The sequence below is a fragment of the Micromys minutus genome (genome assembly GCF_963924665.1).
Source record: "Micromys minutus genome assembly, chromosome: 11".
In the NCBI taxonomy this organism is placed as follows: Eukaryota; Metazoa; Chordata; class Mammalia; order Rodentia; family Muridae; genus Micromys; species Micromys minutus.
The window spans coordinates 35370875-35389338 of record NC_137980.1 but is presented as its reverse complement, the minus strand read 5'-3'; the positions used below and the strand labels follow the sequence as shown (position 1 = coordinate 35389338).

At 52.9% G+C, this 18464-nt stretch overlaps 1 protein-coding gene across 2 annotated transcripts; it reads left to right on the top strand.

Moving 5' to 3' along the window:
- The first annotated feature begins 667 nt into the window (after nucleotides 1-667).
- Nucleotides 668-13059, top strand: NPEPL1 (aminopeptidase like 1). 2 transcript variants are annotated; one of them, XM_080925739.1, is made up of 12 exons: nucleotides 668-892; nucleotides 1388-1573; nucleotides 1924-2094; nucleotides 4239-4328; nucleotides 4721-4802; nucleotides 6330-6472; nucleotides 9701-9778; nucleotides 10575-10675; nucleotides 10930-11053; nucleotides 11319-11495; nucleotides 11831-11941; nucleotides 12460-13059. In XM_080925739.1, exons 1-12 carry the CDS (start codon nucleotides 743-745, stop codon nucleotides 12619-12621), a joined length of 1575 nt encoding a protein of 524 aa, XP_080781865.1. In that variant the 5' UTR covers nucleotides 668-742; the 3' UTR covers nucleotides 12622-13059. The 2 variants fall into 2 exon arrangements, with proteins under 2 accessions (XP_080781865.1, XP_080781866.1); XM_080925740.1 differs by lacking the exon at nucleotides 1388-1573.
- The last annotated feature ends 5405 nt before the right edge of the window (nucleotides 13060-18464 follow it).

Sequence of the window (18464 nt, the reverse complement as noted above, 5' to 3'; positions counted from 1 at the left end):
CTCTTAGTCAAGCTCTTAGTCAACGAATATGGTACGGATGTTTGTTTGCTCTTTCTAGATACGGGGCTAGAACTATGGTCCTCAGGCACTGCAATAAGTAGCTTCTTCTCGCTGAGCCATCTTGCTTTGTTAGTTCTAAAGGCTGATAATAGAGAAGAAATGCAGATTTAAAATGACATATAAGACTGGAGGTCACTGAACTCCAGCCTGCAGCTGTCAAAACCTGGGGTGTAGAGTAGCAGCTGATTCCTTTCAAATGACTTCCTATAACTTCCCCGCACTGCCACCGTTTCCTCTCCAACACAGGTGACAAAGTGCAGAGGCAGCTTGCTCCCACTGCTGAATCGGTGACCTTTCTGGCTAGTATTAGCCTAAGGAGACGGCCTACGTACGTTGAGTGCCTAATTGTCCGGTTCAGTAGCCACGGCAGTCCCTGGCAAGTGAGGCTTCATCGTGTCCAGGAACCTTACTGGAAGGCTGGCCTGGGTAGCAGCCGAAGCTGGAGCGGTTCCAGGGGCTCGCGCGCCACTCGACCCCAACGGAGGCCCGGAAGGCGCAGTGCGGCCCGCGCCCCGACTCCGCCGGCGCCCCCTCGCGCCCCGGGTGGGCCCTGCAGGGCGGTGCGGCCCGGAGGCGGCGGGGAAGGCGGGGCGCAGAGGCCGGGCGGGCCGGGGCGGCGCCGAGCCGGGCCGGAGTTGGGCGCAGGGTGCTGGGCGGCCCGGCTGGGGTCGCAGGGGGAAAGATGGCGAGCGTGGGGCTGCAGTTCCAGGCGAGCGCCGGGGACGCGGACCCCCAGAGCCGGCCCCTGCTGCTGTTGGGCCAGCTGCAACACCTGCACCGCGTGCCCTGGAGCCACGTCCGCGGGAAGCTGCAGCCCCGGGTCACCGAGGAGGTGAGCGGGCCGCGGCCGCCATGCGCCCGCCAAGCCCAGGCCCTGGGACACAAGCCCCGCCTCGCCCGCGCGCCCCGCCGGGCCCTGGGCGCAGGCCCGCGACAGGCCTGTCCCGAAGGCCCTGGCCGCAGCGAGGCCGGGCCTGTGTCGCCAGCCTGCCTGGGCCGAGCCACCTGCTTCCGTGCCTCCAGGCCCGGCCTTGCAGAAGGCCCAGTGGCGGCTTTCCGCGTAGCCTCTGACCTCGAGACCCGATGCCATGGAAACTGGCCAAGGCCTAGGAGCCAGGCCTCCAAGTGTTTGAAGCAGAGGGTCCCCAGACAGGCCTTGCCAGCGCGAGGCGCAGTCCCACGAGGGTGGTAGGGTACCAGAGAGCCACACAGTTGCTTGGTGGTGGCTGGGGTACCTTAGGCAAGCAGGCGTGGCCAACAGGGCATCTCTAGCCACACAGCACACGTTTTGAAGCCCGGTCTGTCTCATGTCTCCTTTCTAATCTAGCTCTGGCAGGCAGCTCTGGCCACGCTCAACCCCAACCCCACAGACAGCTGTCCCCTCTACCTGAACTGCGCCACAGTGGCAGCTCTGCCTTCCAGGGTGAGCAGGCATAACAGCCCTTCTGCCTCCCACTTCATCACCAGGCTTGTGAGAACCTGCCTGCCTCCTGGAACCCACCGGTGCATCCTGGTGAGTTGCTGGGCCCTTCGCTGTACCTCAACCCGTGGCTCATCTCAAGCAGAGCGGACTGGCCCGTGTGATCTCCTGTTCTAACTCTTCAACCACCAAGTGATTTACACCAGATCACTTTGCGTGACAAATCAGAGATGCCAACCTAGATTTATGGAGGCCTGGGTTCATGTCTGTGCCCCGCTCATCTGTCTGGGAAAGTGCAGACAACATCTGGTGGCAGACATTTTTCTCACGCAGCCTCGGGTTACTGTGGGGCACAAACCTCTGACTTTGTCCACTTTAGAGCTGGTATTGGGAGAGTCTTGGTGGCATCCCTTCAGCCCCACCCTGCTTCTCTCTCACTACAGATGGTCTGCGAACAGCCTGAGGTTTTTGCTTCAGCCTGTGCCCTGGCAAGGGCCTTCCCACTCTTCACACACCGCTCAGGGGCATCCCGGCGCACAGAAAAGAGGACGGTCGTGGTGGAGTTCTTCCTGGTGGGACAAGACAATGGCCCAGTGGAAGTGTCCACGTTGCAAGTGGGTGTCTAGAGGGCACGCTGACTCTTGGGAGCTCAGGTGGAGAGCGCTTCCCTTCTCTTCCCCAGGGAGGGGCTACAGTGCTTTTTGGGGATCCCTGAAAAGGGTCCTGTTGTGCTGTATTTTCAGGGCCCTGTTTGTTTGGTGCAGTTGTGATTTGATTACGCACGGTTGTCCCCTTAGGTGGGGAGCAGTTTTTTTTATGTGTGTTGTCGCAACTGAAGCCTGGGAGGAAACCTGTGCGGGCTGGAAGCCATTGTCATCCTGTCCGTTAAGGGAGGCACCTGACCTAGGCTGCCTAACCACCGCCTTGACCTGGCTTCCACCCAGCAGCCAGAGATCAGTTTGTCCCTCCACTTTGGCTTCCCGAAGGCTGTCGCTTGAGCCTCAAGCAAGCCCCGTATTTGGGGGCTTTGCCCTCTGTCCCCCTGATACAGTTAAAGGGGTGGTCCTCCACGTCCGCCATCTTGTGCCAGCTTTCTGTGTTCTTGAAAACAGGCTAGTCGTTTTGCTTGCTTTAAACCTTTCTCTTCCAACCTACCCAGACTTAGTTTGGGCCCCTTCTCTGTTTCTGAGGACCACGGTGTGTTCATCCCTCTTTGGAGCATGCCCACCAATTCTCAAGCCCCTTTCCCCAAACTCTCTGGCCTTAGTGTCTCCACTCTGGAAGGTTTCTACTTCCTGTGGACTTCATCTGGCAGTAGACACTGAAGGCCATGTCTGTCTGCTATTTCTAGGGAGGTCCCTTCTGAGCTTCCTACTCAGATCCTGGCAGATCCCAGCTTGGGAGCCCGAGCATAGCCCTTCCTTCTCTCTACTTACTGCTAGCCCTGGCCACTTCCATCCCTTCTGAGCATCTTTCTGTCTTCCTACAGTGATTCCCTATATCCCTCAACTAGCCAGACATGCTCACACCTGGGCACTCCTCTCTTTTTCTTCATCAGGGTATCCCCACGCCCCCTACCCCTAGAGCTCTGGGTCCTGTAGACTTTAACCAGTTGCTTTATCCTTGTCTCTGCTGACATTTGTCCCAGTCATCGGAGAGTCTGTCAGGTTGCCTGCCATGGAGCAGTCCGAACATAAACACGCACAGCAGAAGGGAATGGCTGTGCTTCTCTTGTCAGTGAAACCGAGGTTGAAATGCTCTCCACTCTCACTCATTGCTTAGGGAGGACTCTGTGGAGGGTCTGCAGGGTTATACTGCCTCCCTTGAGGCCAGTCCTCGGCCCAACACACATCCCACGCAGGCCACGGACTGCTGACAGGTGGCAGGGGCCTCACAAGCAAAGCTCATATCTGAGCTGTCAGCTCCCGGGTCTATATGAGGAGCCTTTGAGGTTTAATTACCTGGGACAGGCAGCAGCTCTTGTGATGGTCAGACAGCGGGGGCGGTGGCCGGCTGGCAGAATCGACCTGCGCCTGCCCTCCTGACATACAAGTCTGGGGGAGGTGATGATGAACTGCAAGCTAAAGCCCTGCGCCCCCGCAAGCCCCTTAATATCTGTTTCTTCCGGCCAGCACAGAGGCACTGACGTAGCCAGCTATCCCTGGCTTCTGAGGCTTTGGGTACATGATGGGAGTAAACGGAGGTGGAGGTATGCTCAAGTCGGTTAGAAGGCCCTTATGGCAGAGAAAGATGGATTGGCAGGGGTCTGGGACAGGGGTGGTTCTGCAGAGGCATGGAACCACCTGTCTCTGGATTTACCTAGAATCTCCAGACCCTATTGGGCTGTCCCTGAGTTGTCTTTGGCACAGACCTAGGAGTCTGGTGGAGTCTCTTGTCTCAAGATCCTATCCTGTCTTAGATCCTCGGAGGCTAATGAGTTCTCTTAAGACAGAACATGGTCCCATTCCTTCTACAGAAATGCCCTAGTAGACTCTTCAGTGACAAGGAGGTTGGTCCTCTGGAGGACTCATGGAAAACACCTTCTCAACACTGTAGGGTGATGTTTAGAGGGATCCCCAAAAGTATCTGCTCCCACCTACTCCTTCCATACCAGACCTGTGAACAGCCTGAAAGCATTCTCCTAGAGTGTTACATCTTTGATGTCTGTGGTCTCCAGAGACCTGGGTGGGATGGGAAGAGAATATTCCTTTCCACCCTGCCCATGAGCCCCAGTGACGAACTCTGTCTTCTTCCCTAGTGTTTAACCAATGCCACAGAAGGTGTCCGACTAGCTGCTCGCATTGTGGACACGCCATGCAATGAGATGAACACAGACATCTTCCTAGAGGTTCGTGGCCTTATCCCACTAAGCTGAGGTGAGATGGTCTTCAGACCACAAAGAGAGAGCAAGAAAGTCTTAAGCTTGTCTGTATGTTTTCATCAAATCCCGGTGTCTACCTTGCTCCAGAAGGTCAGAATCCTCAGCTGAGGGCGTGGGTAGGATAGGGCCTCACTGAGACCATCTGTAGGCCCAAGACCAGCTGCAGGAAGCTGAGTGTGCAGGGCCAGTCTTCCCCCCAGGGCTTAATCATGAGAGGTACAGCCATTGGCCTCCAAGGTGGTTCCTTTCCCACCATGGAGCCATGGATAGCCTCATCTTTAGCGTGAAGCCCAGCCTCGCCTTGAGTCAAGCCTTTTTCACGTGTCTTGTGTTGTTATTTTTTCCATGAATGTGTTCAGGAGATTAGCCAAGTTGGAAAAGAGCTGAGGATCACCCCCACCATCATTCGAGATGAACAGCTAAAGACCAAAGGATTTGGAGGTGTGTAGAGCTGCCCCCTCCCACAGCTGCCATTCTCCAGGAAATGGTGGGGGAACCTGGGGGCAGAGGTAGCGGCAGGAGCATTTGGCACAGGGTCCCCAGTCTCATCCTGCTGGGGACCTCAAGGGAATGGAGTCAGCCTGGGTCCCAGGCCAAGACTGGAGCTTGGAAGCATCCCTCAGGGAGACAGAGGCAGCCTTCCAGGTTCTGATGCTGATCCTGGGAGTCACTAGACCCATGTCCTTCCTGTCTTCTGTCTCCTCCCACCTCCCATGCCCTTGCTCAGAGCCAGCTCGGTGAGGCCTTCTGTTCCTCGATTACACAAGTTCATGGCCATTTCCAGGGTCCCAGTGTTTGTATATAGAATTATTTCCCATGACAGTCATGGAATGGGGGTTGTCCTGGCCTACATGTCTCTCTTTAAGCTACCTCCTTCTCTGATCTCTATATGTCCAGGAACTAGAGGGGAAAGTTGGGCTGTCTCGGGGTGCTTTTAGACCAAGCAGGCAAAGGTCACTGCTACAGTTGTCAGTGATTGCAAAAGAAATCCCTTCCAAGGTCCTGGCTCAGGCAACAGTACTCTTGGCCACACCCTCTGCCGACTTGGGGTTTCTCCTGCCACAGCTATGTGGAGACTTTAGGAAGATGTTCTTGTAGGCTGCTGCCTGGCAGTGGGGTTTGGAGGAAGGGTAGGTAATTTGGTCAGACTGTGTGTCCCCCCTCCCCCAGTTGGGTCCTCTCCAGAGGACAACTTAGTGTGGCCGATGTCTGGAGACAGAGTTGGGAAGCATGACCAAGCCAGATGTTCACCTAGTCTTCAGAAGTCCTTGTCACTTGTGCCAAGTTCAGTTACAGATGAGACCCTAGGACCACCTCTACTAAGGGAAGGAGAATTACAGGATGGGAATGCCCGTCAATGGTGTCACTGGGGCCAGCTGTCAGAGCCACGCCAACTGCCACACACCATCCAGAAAATTACACCGTGGCAGCGGCCATTTTTGATGAGGAGTTTCTCTGAGGGAGTGGCAGTTGCATGGGAGAGGATGAATGGGAGTTTGTCAGCCATTTTCCTGTTCCTCGCGGTTGGTGAGGGCTCCATGATGCACAGCCCCTGTGGCCGCAGGGCTCTCTTTCTCTGGGAAGATGGACCATGTAAGCAAAGAGGGAGGGAGGTGATTGAATAAAGGCCATGGGAGCTGCAGGGGCAGGAAAGGCTCCGAGCTCAAGGTAGGCGACTCGTGGGTGGGAGAAGCCTTCCAGCATGGTCCATGAATCACCTCACTTGTAAGTCCTCTTCTGTTCCCTCTAGGCGTCAGACAATGTTTCTCCCCCTCAGTGAGTTTTCCTGCTTAACAGTACTTTGCAGTCTTAGATGTTGAAATGGATCTGCATTCTCTCATCCCACACTCACCCCTAGCTGGAGTGGGAAAGAAGATCCATCAGGGTTGATCAGCAGGAGAAGTTTGGGCCAGCTAGTGCCAGCAACCAGAGTCTACAGGTTCTCACTTCTTCCTCTTCCCTACACAGGAATCTACGGGGTTGGCAAAGCTGCCCTCCATCCACCCGCTCTGGCCGTCCTTAGCCACACCCCCGATGGAGCCACACAGACCATTGCCTGGGTGGGCAAGGGCATCGTCTATGACACGGGTGGCCTCAGCATCAAGGGGAAGGTGAGATGTGGGATTCCGGGTGCAACTCAGTCTGGCGCATTCAAGTACCTCGTGCATTTAGTATCAGGAGTAGGCGATTGTTTTATTTAAGATCCCTCCTCTTCTACCCAACACAGTTATTTCCAGGACTACTCAGGGAATGGAACTAATAATACACAAGTTTAAAAATAACCCCAGTAGCAAATATTCCCTTTTATTGAATTCCACACATATTATCTTGCCAGTTGAAAATTTAGAGAAGAAAAATATTCCAGTTCAAATAAAGAGAGCAGCAGCTTATTAACACTTCAAACCTTATCAATGTATTTTAATAGGGAGAAGGCCCACAGAGTAAGTGTCCACCTCAGTCGCTGATGGACAGTGCCATTAAACAAGTTTTTTCCCAGGCCTCTCATCCTGTGAATTGAACTCTGTCCGTCCTTCTGCACATCTGTGTTGGATAGACATGAGACCCAGGGTTGTTCTGTCCCTGCTCAGAACCCCAGACCACCACTCCTTAAACTCAGAGGGGTTTCTGTCACCCTGGGCAACTGATACCAGAGACTCCCGGGCGCGGGGGTGGGGGGGAATCCCAGTTCACTTTCTAGAAGCTACAGTGCTGGCCATCTCTGAGAGCATTCTAACAGCGTTCACATAGCCATGTGCCGATATCTCTAATGCCGCATTCAGAGGTCTGCAGAGAGCAGTGGGCGTCGGGGTCTCGCTCTCCTGTCCCGGGCTCCCGCTCTGTAATTAAAGTGTACGTGCTCCACTCTGAACTCTTGCCCCCTCGTAGCATTTTCAAGAGGGTACATCCGCGTTCTTTGAATGGTTGTTCTGATACAGAGCCTGTAGCAGTAAGTGAGCCGCCCTAAGCCTCGGGTGTCTGTTTTGTATGTGATGGGTGGATCTCCTGGAGGCAGTCAGCACACAGCGGTGCATAAGCAGTAATTTGGTTCACTTCCTCATACCAGAATCCTAACATTCCTTTGTCTCCATTTTCTCGGCAGAGATGCCCTTGAGCATGGGGAGGGTGTAAAGTAGCCTACGAAAGTTTCTCAAAGGTCTTCCTTACGCTGGAGAGCGCACGTTGGTGCTGGGGATGCAGGCTGTCCTGTGCTCTCCCAGGGAGGCTTGACCTGTTACTGCTGTGTCAGTGCCTCATCTAGAAACCATCTGTTGCTTCTGCCTCAGGCAGTGGCTGCCTGGGTCTGTCATACTCATGGCTGCCCTGTGCTCTTGCTGACCTGGAAGAGGCAGCTGAGGTGTGTCTCTCATACAATAGGGACAGTCATTCACACTCCAGTGGAATTCTTTTTTTTTCTTTTAACTTATTTTTTTATGTATTTTGCCTACAAGTTTGTGCACCGCATGCATGCCTGTGGATGGTTGTGAGACAGCATGGGGTGCTGGGAACTGAACTTGGGCCACTCAGCCAGTGTTCCTGGTCTCCAAGCCACCTCTCCAGCCCCAGGAGAGTTTTTAGACTTAAAAAACTTCAAACTTAGCATTACTGATTCATGGAGGGGCTTCTGAAAACGAGGTCACCATGACTTGACTTCCCAGGAGCACATGAAGAAGAACCCAGTGACTCTTGGCTCACCGCGAGGCCACAGGCTCCACTAGACAGACCTTTGACATTTAGAGTAGTCGTGCCTTTTGTGCGTGTGTCAGCGTGAGCAGGGCAGATGGCACCTCAGCGTTGAGAACCTTTGTCTTTATAATAACAGAAGGGATGTGGGGGAGTCAGAAGGCCTCACGTAAGCAGCTGAGCTTGGCACTTTGCTCAGGAGGTGACACCTGTGCAGAAGCACACCATGTTCCATGAACAGCTGTCAGAGGCATTTTCTGGGTGGGTCATTTTGAAATGGTTTTCTGCTAGGCTTGGGGCCCCATTTCTCCATTAGGTCAGAAAGATGGCTTTTTTCAGTCATGCAAGACAGAGCCTTTTCAGTTGACGCGATTATAAAATCAGCCCCTCCTGCATCCAAAAATATTTTTCAGCTAAAATTCAAGGCCTGTGTGACACAGTAGGGACTCCAAAAATGACTGTACATTTCAAGCCCAGGTTCTTACTTCTGAGGACTTGTTTTTATTTAAAATACAGATCTGTCTGAGTTGTAAGCTTACACAATGTAAGCATGTATTGGCATAATAGTTCACAGGCAGTGGCTTTCATATTAGTGGCAGGGGGCTTCAGCTGCACGTGATAGAGTAGAGATGCCCCCTACTGATGGTTGGGTGGCAGTGTCGTAAGGGATAAGCAAGGTATGCTCTCTGCCGCCAGATTGGAATTGGTAGGCAGGGAAAGGGGTGGGCACAGAGCCTGGCCTCTCCAGAAAAGCTTCAGGGACGGACAATCGAAAACCAGTGCAGGTGTCTTCAAGGGGTCACTACAGGAGCAGACAGAAGGCGGGCTGGAAGGACTGGGAGCATCTGTGGCAGGGGCTGCAAGGTCAGAAACTGGAGGGGCCGGGATACAGGGGTCTTCCTTGGAGGAGGATTGGACAGGACACTGTGTAGATTGCACCCTCGCTGTGGCTGGAGATAGGCCAGCGGAGAGGTCACCAGCACGCTGTTGTGTCTGACTGTCGTCAGACTTAACTGCTAGAAGCCAAGAGCCACACACAGGCTGGCTGCCAGGTTGTGCTTAGAGAATGGGATGGGCATGAGCCTGGGTTACCCTCTGTCCCTCCTCAGAGCAGACACAGCAGGAACCTGTAGGAGTGTAGAACATGGGCAAAAGGGCTTATTGGCAAATGCTTCACCTCCTGGGTCCCATATCTGAGAAGGAAGCCATAGTTCTGATAGTCACTGGAAGGCCTGGCAACGCCTCTTGAGTTGCTGTCTGAGTGACCCCACTTGAGTCTTGGTTTCTGTGGAGTCAGGGTGGAGAAGAGGGCAGAGGTCCTGAGTGTAGAATTCTGAGCTGGCCTGGGGTCTGGGGCTCTGTGGGAGAACCCAGTCATGGTGAGTCAGATCACTGGTAGCTTCTTGGTCTCACCCTACCATATTTTCTCTTGCTTGGTAGCCCCAAAACTCTACAAACAAGGTTATATCTTTGCCACTCCTGCTGTTACTTCCTCTTGCTTTGGCTGGTCAGTTTTGTGAACTATAGAGCCCTGTGAAAGGCAGGGCCCTGGTGTTCCATTCGGGTTGGAGCCTTAGAGCCTCTTGTCAGCCATGCTCCCTGCTCATGTGGCTTATGTGGCTTGTCCCATATCTTCCGGTCCTTTTGTGTCACTACAGACCACTATGCCAGGGATGAAGCGAGACTGTGGGGGTGCCGCAGCCATCCTGGGAGCCTTCAGGGCCGCCATCAAGCAGGTGAGGGCGCGAGTTCTGGTTTCTCTCCCACAGGCTTGGGACTGTACACCTGTAAGCACTGGAGCTTAGCAGGGCTTGTTTGGTGAAAAGGGCTAGCTTAGGGTGCTTGCTGGAGGTTCTCTGAAGGAAGCAGCCATAGTTGCACATGCTTGGAGAAGCCCTCTATTCCTGCTGATGCTCTGGCGTCAAAGACATGCTGTTAAAGAAATGCTCAGCAGATCAGTTCTTCTGGACTCCCCTCCACCTGGTACCAGGGTACCAGTGATGGGTGTGAGGGGTGGTGGATCTACAGGAGGCCACAGCCAGTGATGTAAAGAGAGCCCCTAGCTGTGGAACTATCTCATAACACACACACATACACACACACACACACACACACACACACACACACACACACACACACAAACGCGCACGCGCTCTTGAGCCTCTTTCCTCCCCTGGTCAACTCAGATATCCAAAGACACTGCCCTCCACCCTCCTGAAAAAGAATGTGCCTCAGTGAGAGCCACAGGACAGCAATGGCAGAGACTCAGCCCATGAGACATTTGACTGCCCACAGCCACGCTGTAGGGGGTCACACTGAAGAAATACAGAGGTGGAGAGGCTGCTCTTGTCACGGAGGGGGGGGTGGTGGTGGTGGCGACTGGGATTGCTATAGTAGGGAGCTTCCCTTCCTGTTCCTCAGGGTTCCAGTCTTTCTCCTGCTGTCTTCAGGTCTGAGAGCACCTGGCTCTCTCCATCCCTCCCTCCAGAGTTTCCGTCTATAATGGGACCTCTCACCTGTTGCTTCTCTCAGGGTTTCAAAGATAACCTCCACGCTGTGTTCTGCTTGGCTGAGAATGCAGTGGGACCCAATGCCACTAGGCCGGATGACATTCACCTTCTGTATTCAGGAAAGTAAGGCCTCCCTCTCATGTCTTCAACTGCTGTTTAGACCTTCTTCCCAGAGCCAGGCCAAATTAGCCTGGTCCTAACCAAGGGTGGGGAAGAGTTCCACCCGGCCTCCCACCTGCGATACCTCCTAAGGGATGAGGTGTCCCATAGTCCCGGGGAGGGCACATGCCATGGAGATAGAGGGGCTGCAGGGACTGGGCTCCCAGTACTAGAGGGAGGTCACACAGTGCTCAGTTTGAGCCGCATTCCTCACTCAGGACTGTAGAGATCAACAACACGGATGCCGAGGGCAGGCTGGTGCTGGCAGATGGGGTGTCTTATGCTTGCAAAGACCTGGGGGCTGACATCATTGTGGACATGGCCACCCTGACAGGGGCACAGGTGAGTACCACACTTCACCCCCTGGCTGTAGCCTCCCCCAGAAGCTTGAACCTCGTTGGTAGGTGAGCATGAGCGGCTGTCATTCTGGAGGCAAGGAAGCACCTCCCCCCTGCTGCTGGACCAGAGCCCATGCCCTGCCCACTTGTTGTCCATGGCTCCTCCCTCTCCCAGGCTGTATTTTCTGTCTGCCGACTCCTCTGCTCTGGCCCTTGTGTTCTCTGCCATCTTCCTTGGTATGGTGGCTTCCCTTGTGTCCTTTGTCTAGGGTATTGCCACAGGGAAGTACCACGCAGCGGTGCTCACTAACAGTGCCGAGTGGGAGGCGGCCTGCGTGAAGGCTGGCCGGAAGTGTGGGGACCTGGTCCACCCGCTAGTCTACTGCCCTGAGCTGCACTTCAGCGAGTTCACCTCAGCTGTGGCCGACATGAAGAACTCCGTGGCGGTAGGTGTGGGGCTTGCGCTGAGGGGCTTAGCTGCTGCCCTGGCGAGTATGTGAGCGAGAAAACCAGTGTTCCCAAGCACCAGAGGTAGTGCAGGCGTCCGATGTCACTGAACATGCTCGCTGAACAGGCCCCACAGCAGGGTGGGTCATCTGCCCCTTTCAGCTCCTTCCTGTTCTGGGGGTGGGGGGGAAGTAGATGTTTTACTCTAGGTCAGAGTCCTCTTCAGCTGTCTGGTTCAGCAAAGAACCAAGGAGTAGGCATAGATTAGAGAGAAGCATCCAAGCGCCTCCACTGCTGGGTAAAAGGATGTCACTAAATGTCCTCTTGTCCTCAGGACCGAGACAACAGCCCCAGCTCCTGTGCCGGTCTCTTCATTGCTTCTCACATCGGATTTGACTGGCCTGGGGTCTGGGTCCACCTGGACATCGCTGCCCCAGTGCATGCTGTGAGTGCCTTGGGCTGCTCCTCAAGGCCAGGCAAGGGGCCTGTTCCCTCCAGACACATTTTCATTTCCTCATAGCCCGGGGCCACACCCTCCCTCCTGACCTGTTTCTGCAGAGCTCCTCTGGCTCAGAGCTGCTGCTGTGTTAGTCAAAAAGGTTCTGTGTTTTATGTCAGATTATCTGTGGCCCAGCCTCCAGCCAGCCGTGGTCCCTCTGACCTCTGGCTTCCTCATCCCTGGAAGCAGATAGCTGCTGTGTGCTGTCCTCCCAGCCAGCCTAACCTACGCTTAATATGAGGCCCAGACAATCTCCACCCTGAGCTTCGGCTATTAGTTAGGCCATGCCCACCACCCAGTGTCCTCTGTTGGCCCTGAGGATATCAGGATATCTTCGGGAAGGTCCAAGACACAGCCTTGTGTCCTAGAACCTCCGTATGGAGAAGGGGGGCATCAGAGGCCTAAGGAGCCCTATGCACACAGCTGTTCCTCTATCTTAGGCTTTCTACCATCTCTCTCCACAGGGTGAGCGAGCCACAGGTTTTGGGGTAGCTCTCCTGCTTGCTCTGTTTGGACGTGCCTCCGAGGACCCACTGCTGAACCTGGTATCCCCGCTAGACTGTGAGGTGGACGCCCAGGAAGGCGACAACATGGGGCGTGATTCCAAGAGACGCAGACTTGTGTGATGCTACTTCCCAGCTGGTCACACAGGGTTCCTTACCTCACTTTGCACTGAGTTTAAGCAATTGGAATATTAACTAACTCTTAAGATGAGTTTGGCTTCTCCTTTATCCAGTGGTGATGGGAGTGAGACATTCTTTTCTTAGAAGCAGCTTAGGGGGTTGGTGGGGTCTGGAGAAAATTGTCACAGATCCCATAGGTCTGCCTCTGCAAGCTCTGTCCCTTGTCCTCCACCCTGGTCTTTAGAACCACCTCAGGTCACCCTTTGTGATGAGAGCACTTCCTATACAGGCCCTTGCTCTAGCTGGAGTGGAGCTGCCTGGGGTGTCCATTCAGCCCGTGCCTGGGTCGTTGTGACTGTTAAGGACCCCATTCTGTGAAGCAGGAAGAGCCTCACAGCTCCACCCCAAGCCCCAGTTCACTTGAAGTTGAATTAAATAAGGCCACAACATACACTTGCCTCTGCTCATTTTTTCTCTACTTCTCTGTCTCACACTCAGCTAGAGCCTGACTGAGGCCGAGGTGTAGGACTGCTCCAGCCAGTAACCCTCAAGTTCTTTCTTCTGGTCCTGAGATGGCTACTTGAATTTATTTTACAGCCCAGAGCCATGGAGTCTGGGGCAGAGGACAGTGGCCCTCAGGCCCACCAGCTGCTTTGTTTTCCTGAGTCTCCACACACTGGGATGGCTTCTGAGAGGCTTCATTGATATTAGATTTAGGGTGGACTTGGCTTTCCTCGACTCTGAACCTGAATCTCACAGTTCCTACCAGAGAAGTCCTAGGACACAAAAGACCTAGTTTGGAAACATCGGTGACTCCTGGGAGCTCAGCCAGGGTTCCGGTTCTGTAACACCACACCTAGGCTACAGGGAAGGGGCAGGAGACAGGGTCTCAGAGTATATGGGGACAAGTTGACTCTCCAGTTTAGACAAAACCCACCTGCTCTCTGTTTGTCTTCCAACACAGTACGTCCCAGTGTGACTGATCCAAGCTAGGCCCCAGTGAGTGGGGGTGGCAGCTTCCTACACTTTCTGTAAGGGGCAGTGAGGCAAGGGTCTGCCTATTGATGTGCAGGATGTGTGAACTGGAATGTTGTACCAGTTCACTGACGGACTTCAGGCTAAGCCCCCCAGGATTCCACTTCTCTCCAGCCCTGGAAAGAAGGTAACTGTTTCTGGGTCCGATACCATGCAAATGTTTATTAATCATCTACTGTGTACATAACCCTGGGGTGGGCCTGAAATGAGAAACTTTGCTTGACAGCAAATATCTGTTGTGGGCAGTGGCCAAACAAATAGGAAGCTGTGGGGTTCTGTGCAGAGGGGAGGCATGGCAGTGCTGGAGGGCAGGGGCCTTCATGGGTCATTAGTTCACTTAATTGCCTGGCCCCAGAGGAGGGAGGGGTCACTGAGGCAGTCTGGCTCATTCTCTGGGGCAGCTGGCACCATCCCCATCCCACCCCATGTCAGGAATTTGTGCCCATGTAGACACAGGAAGCAGGGTCACAGAGCATGGGGGAGGGGAGAACTGAGTCTCCCTTGTGAGGGTACAAAGGCAGCCACAGCAGCAGGGACGCAGCAGGGTATCAGTTGCAGCCTCAGGGTCTGGATGTCATGCCCAGTGCTGGGGCTTCTGGGGGTGAGCCACAGGCTCTGCTTTCCCAGAGGTCAAAGGGCTTATGGGTACAACTGCTTCCTTGAGCTCTGCTGGAGTCTCAGCAGTCAGAGTCATGGGGTTGCAAGACCTCTATTGGGACAGATGGACAGTCTTGGAGTCAGGTCAGCCTAGGCTCTGGAGAGCTGCACAGAAGAAACGTGGCTTGCCCATTGTGTATGAAGAAGGTGTGCAGAGGCAACCAGGCCACTGTCATCATGAAGACAATGTTTATTTTAACTGTCAACTTGACATAATCTAGAATCACCAGGGAAGAGTCTCAACGAGGGATTGTCTACACTGAGTCGGCCTGTAGGCATGCATTTGAGGCATTGTCTTAATTAAGTTCAGTACTGTGAGGAAGATACAACCTACTGTGGGTGACAGCATTTCCTAGGCAGGTTATCCTGAACTGTGAAGGAGTGGAGTGATCAATTCTGAGTGAGCTAGGCTGTGGTCATCACCACCATCACCACAGTGGAGCATCCGGCATGCTGAAAAAGGAGTAGAGCCTTCAGCTTCCATGCTGGGAGTTGCCCAGCTTCCCCCTGACTTGGAGAACACAGAAGACCTTCTCTTTGTATTAACATAAGGAGCCCTAGACAGGGCCATTGTCAGGAGCGCATGTTGCCAATGCTATGGCAACATAGAAATACACACCTTTGGCCTTTCACTGAAAGTAGCCAGGAGCTGCTTAGAAGCACAGGGGTGGGCGCAAAAGCCATGGTGGTTTTTTGTTTTTGTTTTTTATGGCTAGGAGTACCTCATCCAAGCTCGCCTTCTCTCACCACTCCTGTGCCCCCAGTCACCCACCCAGTGTCTGAATTGTTCTCATACCCATAGGCCTTAGCACCTCAGCTGGACAAGAGAAAGTCAGCTGGTCTCCATGTTTCATCTTGTAGGAGTGGACTATATGATCTGGGTATAATTGACAACCATGAAGGTATCCCATTCAAGTCCCAGAAATCTAAGAAGCCACTTACCCCAAATCAGTTCTCTCTGTGCCAGCAAAGGGGCATCAATCAGCTTTTCCCACACTGTGAAAAATCCCCAAGCAAATCAACAGAAAGGGAATCTGTTGGTTTTTGCTCAGAGTTTCAGAGGGCTCCATCCATGGTTTGTATTGTAGCATGTATTGACGACAGATAGGTGGCAGCTGATAGAAGCGGGTAGCTGTGGAGGCTGCTTACCTCATGGTAAGGAATGTCCTTCAAGACCTGCTTTTTCCCTCAGGCTTCACCACGCTAGATTCAGCATGGACCCCTTAGTGGCTCAATCCACCAGCAAAGTCAGTGTTATCTGATTCCACTTCTGTGACTCAAACACCCCAACAAAGAGCAGTTGTAGAAAGAGAAGGTTTAACTTAGAATTCCTGGCTACATACAGTCCATCACTGTGGAGAGTCGTGGCAGCAGGACCTGAGATAGCTGGTCATGTCACACCTACAGTCAAGAGCTGAGAGAAATGAATGCATGTATGCTGGTTCATCTCAGCAACTCAACTCTTCACAGCTCAGGATGCCCTGCTTAGGGGATGATACCACCTACAGTAGGCTGTGTCTTCCCTTATCATTTAACTTGAGGCAGTCGCCCACAGATATCCCTAGAGTATACATAATCTCTCACCAAGACTTTTCCTAGGCTGTGTTGACAAAGAAAAATCCCTGTCAACCTGATTCCTGCCACCTCTCCATAGCACGACCTCCAAGCATGGCTACGGTGAGTGTCAAACCTCCAACACAGTATCCCCAGAGGACAGATCCACTCAAAGCTAGATCCAGACTGGACGGAGGAAACAAGGGAAAGTCAGTATCAGATCTACATCTTTGCAAAGGACCTGCTGCTACCCAGATCTTAGCTGATCCAGGGCTATTCACAGTGACTACAGCAGGGGAGTAGTCACTTACAAGACATGATGGGTGTTTTAGGAAGTAGTCTTTGCTCACCTCACTCTTAAGCCTCTGTAGTCCATTGAGATGGAAGAGTTAGGGGCTGGGAGAGATAACTCATTTTTAAGGTGCTTGTTGTGCAGTCATGAGGACCCAAGATTAGGTGGAAGGCACATATATAAAATCCAGACACAGCAGTCTCTATCTTTAACTTCTGCACTCAGAGATAGAGACATGAAGATTCTTGGAGCTTGCTGGTCAGCCTGTTTAGCAAATCATTTGGGAGACCCTGTCTAACAAATTAAGATAAGAAGCAACCGAAGAAAGACACCAAATACCAACCTCTGACATCTACATGTAAACACACACGTACAGACATATCTTTACCCCCCCATACACACATACACATGTGAATTCATATGCATATATACACCATACACATACAAACACTTTTTTTAAAAGAAGGGAACCAGGTTGCCAGGCAGTGATGTGGCGGTGATTTATAACTTTAACCCCAGCATTCAGGAGGCAGAGGCAGGCAGATCTCTGCGATTGAGGCGACCCTGGTCTACAAAGCAAGTTCCAGGACTACCAAGGGCTACACAGAGGAATCTTGTGTCGAAACAAAACAAAAACAAACAAAACAAAAAATAAAAAAAGACAAAAAAAGGTGGGGGGAGAACCAAGTGGAAGTTATTTTTACCAAGGATATTGGGGGCCAGGAGACCAATGGATTTAATTAGGAGACACCCCCAACACACACGCACTGCAGTTTACTTCTAAGTGTGATTCTGTCAGAGGCTGTTGACATCACACACCTGTTCCCAAACATTTTCATCCAAGCCCTTCCCAAAAGGACATCCTGTTCAGGCACATTCCCCTCCTCCATCCCAACCTGCCCCTCTGTGACTCTCGGTTCGGAGACCAACACCTAGAACATCAGGCACTAAGCCCCTCCTGCCATCATCTCCCATGAGTTCCCGGCTGGAGGGCTTCCGGGAAGGTCGTTCTGTGCCCACCCCTCCCTGAAAGCTTTCTCGAGGGAGCTGGCCCCTCGCTGCCCAGTACATGCCTGGTGAATTTTCTGCTGTGACTCTCTGCCTGAAGCTCCAGCTCAGGCCATGTTCCCTGGTGAATTAGTGTTCAACATTTTTGTTTATTTGTTTGTACTTTAACAAAAGGTTGTTTTGGTTTGAGATTCAGCAAAAATACACGCTTGCATTCAGCTTCCTCTCCATTCAGGACTCGGTAAATTAGTTGTTTTCCCAGTCTGTTCTGAGTCCTTGCCTCAAATGAGCCTCCAACAAGATAATGCATTTAAAAGCCCTTGGAAAAGTACCAACCCCACGCACATGTGGGGTACAGTCATCCTGTGAGCTCTCCCGGAAGTCAAGCCCTGCAGCTGGCTCACTCCACACCCCGCCCCCACACTGTGCTTAGCTACAGGTCCTGTTGTGAAAGCTCCCACATAGGATTTAGATCAGAAGGGGGCTGTCTCCAGGTTGCCCCCCCAAACCCAGAGCGTCTCCACCCCCCAGGTGCAGCCACTGCTAGGGGGGTTGTGGGGGAGTACAGCAGATAAACTGACACTCCTTTGAGATGACCTCTCCATATCTATGTCTAATTCAAAGGCCATTTTGGCTTTCTTTGGGGCCTGCTGTGGTTCTGAGGGTTTTCGAGATCAATCCAGGGAGAAGGATGCAGCAGGAAAACAAAATCCTGGCGCCCCCCACCCCCACAAGCTTAAAAGGTTCAGAAGCCTGATTCTTATTCCCAATCTGCAGTCAGAACAAAAGGTGCCTCCAGCCAGAAGTCTCTGTTCTTGTTGGCTGGCCCTGCTGAGCTCTAGGGGTGGGGGTGAACCTTCCTTCCACCCCACGCACCTTTCCTTGTTTGTCATGCCTTCTTTCTTGTCATGAGCTGGATGAATCTTTGAGATTCATGCCCACGCCAAGTCCAATATACCACTCAGTATACCAACGGCATAGAGCTAGCTTCCTCATACACCAACACATATACAACATCACCTGCATGTTAACACCCTCAACCACAGACCCCTCTCTCGGGAGTGTCTTCCCATCCTGAGCCCTAGAAATCAGCTGTCAAGAGAAGCCTTAATTGCTCTGCTGGAGGCTGGAGAAAGCTGTGTGTGGTGTCCAGGGTCTTGCTTGGTGGAAATCAACATCCTAAGGCTCACCTTAGAGGCATGTATTCTAACCATGACTCGTCACAAGAATAGCTAATATGTCGCCAGCAGTTTGCTGCTGAATAGACAGCCAGGCCATTTGCCTCGAAGCTATGATCTTG

Bases quoted from the DNA above. Each gene is read 5' to 3' on its own strand.
- NPEPL1 (XM_080925739.1), top strand. From the start codon at position 743: ATGGCGAGCGTGGGGCTGCAGTTCCAGGCGAGCGCCGGGGACGCGGAC. The intron at 11,054-11,318 runs GTGAGTACCACA...TCCTTTGTCTAG, and splicing joins CCACCCTGACAGGGGCACAG to GGTATTGCCACAGGGAAGTA. The intron at 11,496-11,830 runs GTAGGTGTGGGG...TCTTGTCCTCAG, and splicing joins ACATGAAGAACTCCGTGGCG to GACCGAGACAACAGCCCCAG.